This window comes from Archocentrus centrarchus, chromosome 5 (genome assembly GCF_007364275.1).
Source record: "Archocentrus centrarchus isolate MPI-CPG fArcCen1 chromosome 5, fArcCen1, whole genome shotgun sequence".
Classification (NCBI taxonomy): domain Eukaryota; kingdom Metazoa; phylum Chordata; class Actinopteri; order Cichliformes; family Cichlidae; genus Archocentrus; species Archocentrus centrarchus.
The window spans coordinates 15023093-15030330 of record NC_044350.1 but is presented as its reverse complement, the minus strand read 5'-3'; the positions used below and the strand labels follow the sequence as shown (position 1 = coordinate 15030330).

General features: G+C 38.7%; 1 protein-coding gene across 1 annotated transcript; it reads left to right on the top strand.

Moving 5' to 3' along the window:
* The first annotated feature begins 1878 nt into the window (after positions 1-1878).
* On the top strand, positions 1879-4138 carry LOC115780720 (protein S100-B-like). The gene is made up of 3 exons (XM_030730085.1): positions 1879-1943; positions 2116-2259; positions 2666-4138. The coding sequence occupies exons 1-3, from the start codon at positions 1938-1940 to the stop codon at positions 2804-2806; spliced, it is 291 nt and encodes a 96-aa protein (XP_030585945.1). The 5' UTR covers positions 1879-1937; the 3' UTR covers positions 2807-4138.
* Positions 4139-7238: the final 3100 nt, after the last annotated feature.

Here is a 7238-nt window from a genome sequence, read left to right as displayed (position 1 = left end):
TGTGGAGGTCATCTGAGTGCAGTGAACTCATTGTCATGTTCAATAAACCAGTTTGAGATGATTTGAGCTTTGTGATGCTCAGTTTGTACTAAGGGGCTCAAAGTATGCAAATAAATAAATAAAATCCCCCCACCCCATTACACCACCACTACCAGCCTGAACTGTTACATGCTTCTCGTGAACTCATCAGACCACGCAACATTTTGCCAGTGAGCCAGTGCAAACTGTAGCCTCAGTTTTCTGTTCTCAGCTGACTGGAGGTCTTGATCACGTCTACGTGCCTGAATGGACTAAGTTGCTGCCATTTGAATGGCTGATTAGATATTTGCATTAACAAATAACTGAACCTAACAAAGTGGCATGTGATTACACAAAACTATCAGGCTAAATTTCATGAAACATAGTGGAGTGGTGGAGAAAAATGATCACGTTTCTGTGTGGCTCCAGAATACTTTCTGTAAAAATGTAAAATAAGGCACTGGCTGCTGTGTAAATACTGTATCCTATAGTCCTATCAAACCAGAGAAATAATACACTGTCAAACTGTATTTATCACTGTGACATTTCATGATTTAGGACATCAGTTCTCATGACCAGCACCTTCAATTGTTTTTGAACATGATGCAGACCTCTTCCTAGAAACCAGAAATATATTTTTCAAATCGATCCACCATGTCTGTGCGAATAATCTGGACTTTATCTTTTCTTTGAGGAGGAAGACGGGTGGAAAATTACCAACAGGAAAAGCTTCTTGTACATTTCCAGATCATATTCACTACAAATATAATGCAATAAATTGAGTAAGCCCCAGTAACAAATCATGTCTAATTTATTAGCCCCCCCTTCCCGACCATCTGCCTTTGTACAGCACATTAGATCTTCTTGGTCTTGCTTTTTTGTTGCTGTATTATAACCACATTCCTACTGTAATGCAATAGATGTCCATTTTAACTCTTTAGAGCTTTTTTAAAGGGAAGCCACAGATCAGCCACAAGCTTTTCCAGCATTTCTTTCTGCTCGGCTCAGAAACACAGTGCTGAGTTAGGAATACCACTAAAGCTCTTACTGTAAATGCAAATCAGTTTATAAGCTTCATGTAATGAGTTTTCTTTCTGGATTTTTGGTTGATATTCTGTATCTTACCATTAAAATGAAACTACCATAACAATTTGGGACTGTTCATTTCTCTGAAAGTGAGCAAACGTATTTCTTCCACTGTACATGTTTCATGGAGCTAGTACCCCACTGTATGCCAGTTCACTGTTTTTTTTTTTATAGCTGGTTTAAAGCCAAAACATAAATGCAAATAGTTGCATCTGTAACTTGTGCTACATCATGTAAAGCAACCTCATATACTGACTTCTCTTTTTTTGTACGATAACAAAATCTTAGTTGCTACATCAGTTAATAAATGGTGACATTCGATCAGAGGAATTAATAATTATTTATTCTTATCTGACATTCTCAAATATTACTGACCTTCATTTGAGCTCACAGAAATGCCACTGAGACTCTGAACTGCAGATATTTTTTAAATCTCTTGTAGATTTTCTGTTATTTATGACCTCGTGGCTTTCAACAATCTGTAAACTCAACACAATAGACTTTTTTTCAAGTATCCATTATCTGCTCATCTGAGCTTAGCCTTCATTTAAATCTCACGTTATGCCTCCAAGTGCTAAAAAAAAAAAGAAAAGGAAAAAACCACACATCATTTAGCTCACATACAGACTTATGCATACACACTTTATGGGCAGCTGGTTTCTGGTTGTCAGTCTGACCACTCACATCCATTAGTTGTGCATTACGTGGCATGTGGCAGATGGTTGATCAATACAATTTAGTGTCCGAGGTAATTTGGGCGAGGCAGAAAACTGGCTGCTCGAGAAGCCTTCAGTCGCACTTAAGATCCTTGGAAGGCAGACAAGCTTCTACAGATGGCGGTAAGAAAGACAAGATTTTATTTATAATTTTTTTCCTGCACAATAAAGATACAATACTGTAGGTTATTAATGCATGCTTATAGTTTATTTAATGAATAAAAATCATGCAGACAGACAGCTGCCTTCTTTGTAAGCGGCAAAACGCACAGCTGATTTAAATTGTTTGTCTCAGGCCACAAAGGACTCTGTGTCAGACCTGGAGAGCAGCATGATCACTATTATTCAAACTTTCCACAAATACTCGGGTCAAAAGTGCAAGCTGAAGAAAGCAGAGCTTAAACAACTTATCAACAATGAGATGAATCATTTTATAATGGTAAGATATCAATTGCAACGAGGGTGTGTTTATGACATAATTAATAACTATTGTATTAACTCTGGGGGAAAAGTAGATAACAATGATGAGCATATATAATTTTTGTGGCATGCAGCAGAGATTTTGTTAAAAAAAAAACTGCACAGAATTTTAAATTTATATAAATCAAGCATGTCCATCTGAAGGGTTTACTTGGGGCTACAGGGCGTTGTTTTTTTTTTTGGCTTGTCTCACTGAGCAGCTGAGCCTGAGAGATGCTAAAAATATTGAAGATTTTAAAATTTCTGGTGTATTTAACATTTCAGCCTCATGGAGTCCCCAGTGATGCTACAGATTTGTCAGTATTATCAAATATATTGTTCCCTTACTACACAATTAACTTTGATGCAATTTGCTTGCTGAACAGAAAATCAAGGAGAATGACACTCTGGATGAGCTCTTCGCCGATCTCGACCAGAACAAAGACCTGGAGATCGACTTCAAAGAGTTCATTGCCCTCATCGCCATGGTCACCTCAGCTTGCCATGAACTCTTTACTTTAAAGTAATTAGTTTGCATGCTCACAAATTACTCATTTAAATTCTGAGGAACACACAAAGGGAGAATGTGCAGTTTTCTTTTAATGAGACTGAGATTTATTAGCTGTGCATGGTAGTTGATTGTGAAATAATTTTTTAGCTCAAAAAAGTTTGTTTAAAACGCTCACCAGTCACGTTATTAGGTACACCTCTTCAGCTGCTCAGTATCTAATCAGCTAATCACATGGCTGCAACTCAATGCATTCAGGCATGTAGACATGATCACGACGATCTACTGAAGTTCAAAATGAGCATCAGAATGGAGACAAAAAGGTAATTTAAGTGACTTTGAAACTGGCATGGTTCTTGGTGTCAGACGGGCTTTTCTGAGTATTTCAGAAACTGCTGATCTACTGCGATTTTCCCCACACAATCATCTCTAAGGTTTACAGAGAGTGGTCTGAAAAAGAGAAAATATCCAGTGAACCTGCAGTTCTCGGGGGGATAGCACCTTGTAGATGTCAGATGTCAGAAGAGAATGGCTGGACTGCTTTGAGTTGATACAAAGACAACAGTAACTCACTCATTACATCTAAGGTATGCAGAAGAGCATCTCTGCAGGGACCACTTTCAACTTCAAACCTTGAAGCAGATAGACTCCAGCACCAGAAGACCACAAGGAGTGCCATTCCTGTCACCTGAGGCTACAATATGTGCATGGGTTGGAGACAATAGAGGATTTGAAAAATGCTGCCTGGTCTGATGAGTCTTGATTTCCACTGTGACGTTTGGATCCTACAGTCAGAATCTGGCATAAGCAACAAGAAAGCATGGCTCCATCCTGCCTTGGATCAACAGTTTAGGCTGTTGGTGTTGTAATTGTGTGGGAGATATTTTCTTGACAAATTTTGTGGCTTTAATACCAATTGAGTTTAAACACCACAGCCTACCTGAGTATTGTTGCTGACCATGACTTCTGACGGCTGCTTCCCGTGGGATAACACACCATTTCACAAAACTCAAATAATCTCAAACTGGTTTCTTGAACATGACAATGAGTTCACTGCACTCAGATGACCTCCACAGTCACCAGATCTCCCACAGTCACCTTTGGGATGTGGTGGAACACAAAATTTGCATCATGGATCTGTAGTCAACAAATCTGCAGCAACTGCGTGATGCTCTCATTTCAACATGGACCAGAATCACTGAGGAATGTTTCCAGCACCTTGATGAATCTGTGCCATGAAGAATCAAGGCAGCTCTGAAGGCAAAATGGGGTCCAACCCGCTACAAGCAATGTGTACCTAATATAATGACCAGTGAGTTTATAATAAACCAAATACGGGATGTGTGTTATAAACAAACAAAAAAATGCATAAATGTATGACACTTGTACATTTTTGTCTGTTATTATAAACACTATTATGCTGATCTGACAGAAATGATAAGACACAGTACTGTGATATTCTTAAAAGATGCTACTGCTTTACAACATGCCACACCTGATTGAACATTACTTTGAAATGACTGCTCTGAAGCAAGGATGTCTCATTTTGTTAAATGTGTGTTGCTTCAACTACTCTCTCCTTGTGAGAAGAGGAAGAGAGGGAAGTAATGAAGGATGCACAAACAGAAATGAGAAGAGACGCTGACTGGTGCCATCTTTTAGAAAGAAAACTAACAGACGTGTGTTCGCACAATAATGCATTCCAGCCAAGAAAGATAACAGATGTGACACCTGTCATACTTGCTGAGTGTCACAACTGCAGCTGCACCTGGCAGCCAAACATCTGTGGGTCTAAACTGCTGATAACGTTCGTTTTCATGATGTGGATTGGCTCCTACTGAACTGGTAGTTTTGATCTGGTAGTCTGCTAAATGAATTTGTGCTTTCTTTCTTTCTTTCTTTCTTTCTTTACTGACTTGCACACCAGTTGTAGGAGACCTTTCACATCTCCCTCTCTCTCTCTCCATATAAATCAATCAGACAGTCATATTCATTATTGGTTATTGTCTATCTGGAGATTCTCCCTCACTGCAGATTCACTGTCTCAGATGGGTTTCCATAAAATCCAGGATCCTCTTCCAGGCATCTTCTTGAGCAGCGGCGTTGGGTGCGGAGTGACCTCCCCACAGAACACTACAGGGCAAATATAACAGCACATATTGTCTTGAAACACTCTTGCATTCTGTGTGTAAGGTGGCTCAATCAGGTGAGCGGCACTGGGGTATGACATACAGGTAAACAGCTGGGATTTACCTGCAGATCTCAGGTCCTCCTCAATATGATGACCAATGATCAGATTAAATGATGAATGCAGCGAGCCTATACAGAAAACCATACACAAGAGTTGTATTTGGAGTTGTTGGGGGGTGGTACAAGCAACAATTGATTAAATTTACACAGTGATCTGGGTCACGATTTGGGTCCAGGAATTTTTAAAAGGATTCTTTACCATTGTGAGATAGGGACAATATTCACATATTTGTGCCATCCCGAAAAGATTTGAACCAAATTTCACAAAATTTTTGTGGAAACATTCCTTATGGGCCTAAGAACATACATCATGGTTACCTTTCATCATTGCTGAAATTTTAACATTTTTTTCTCAGTTATTGTGATGCAGTTTCATACTTAGGTATAAACAATCGCTGTTGATAAATCATTGTCTGTTTTATATTTTAAATTAAACTACTCACAGTGAAGCAAAGTGAATTACAAACCCTACACACACCGAGGATGCCATTAGGGGACATAAACTGAATCAAATATATCCGGATTATATATGCTATTATATATGCTGTTCATGTGGGTCTAATTTTTTAAATAAAATCTAAAATCATATTTTAGTTTTTAAAATCCAATAAGATACATTTCTAGTCTTTGTGATCTAGTAATTCATGATGGAGTGTGACAACATCGGGTGGTATCTATTGCAGCGTATTATTGGCTCATAGACAATTTGGGGTGGGTGAGGTATGCGCTCTGCTGTGTGCCCTTCTAGTTTATGTTTTGCAAGGAAGATGATAAATAAATAAAACACATGGAAATACAGTATATAAGGCAAAAATAGAGTCTATACAAGTCTAAAGATCTCGAAAGTCAATATTTGGTTTGACCACTTTTATTCTTCAACACAGCCTGAACTCTCTCAGACAGCTTTCTTGTTTCTTAAATGAAAGCAGTCTTCAGGACTACTTTAAGTAGGCTTCTTGAAGGACATTCAAAGCTCTTCTTTTGCTGCCGTTTGTTACCTCACGGTAACAAAGGTGGAGAGGTTTTGTTTTTGGTTATGTTTGTCTGTCTGTTAGCAGAATTATAAATAGATTTTGAGGGTGGCACAAGGAACAATTGATTACATTTTGGTGGTGATCCAAGTGAGTGAGACAATTTTACTACTTCATGAACGATGGTCATTTAGATGGGAACATCAACAAATTAAATTTTAATTTTTAAAATATACAGGTTGAAAGTGTTTGAAAAATATTTAGAATTTGAAGTGTATCGAATGAAGCACTGTTTGTTTTTTGCTCTACAAATAACTCAACTCTTTATTTTCTCTGTATTTAGTCATATTTAAGCAGGAGACAAACTGTGCACAAAATATTACATTCAGAAAATGTTTCTCAAGTATTCACTAAATTAAAAAATTTGCTTCCATCTTGAAATATGAATTCTTAAACATGAACACAAAACTGTCTTTTATATTACACTAAATATAAAACTCTACCTAGATTTTTGCTGATGGGTGGGACTGACTTCAGTAACAAATGGTCATATTTACAAAGTCTAACAGAGGTTCAGTGAATGATGCTGAGGTCAATCAATTTCAGTTTTCCTTTGTGCCAAACATATTTGCTCTTCCAAGATAAGCTCTATAGATTCACTGTAGGCTCCTCTTGTTAGTGTTTTTCCTTTTATTTTATTTATTTGTTATTTTTCACATAAATGTATGTGTGCTGTAGCAATGCCGGAGTTGACAGGCAGGGAAAAGAGCAAGAAAGAAAAAAGAAAAAAGGGTGAGAAAACAGAAAAAAGATATGGGGACAGAGAGAACAGAGCAGAAGTAGAAAACCACAATGGTTCACCAACTGCTCAGGAGGCCCGGGCCGCCCACAGTCCCTAAGAGCAATGAAGACACATAACAACCCATAACAACTGCACACCCATCTCAGCAGAAGGGAGCGGGAGACCAGAGATGGAGCTCCCCCATCCAAGAGCACAGGCGCAGGCGGGGCCCTAGAGCCCCAGATGCCCAAGAACTATCCGACCTGAGCCCCATCTCTCTGTTTTATTCATGTCTTGCCTTATACAGGATGGACCAAAATGTCTCTATTTTTGAGGTGCTTGAGGTCCTTCAACATCTGCCAGACTGCATGCTGAGGCAGCAAGCTGAGGGCAGCAGACACCCACAGACTCAACAAATGCCACCAAAATGCACCACAGAGCGCCACAGG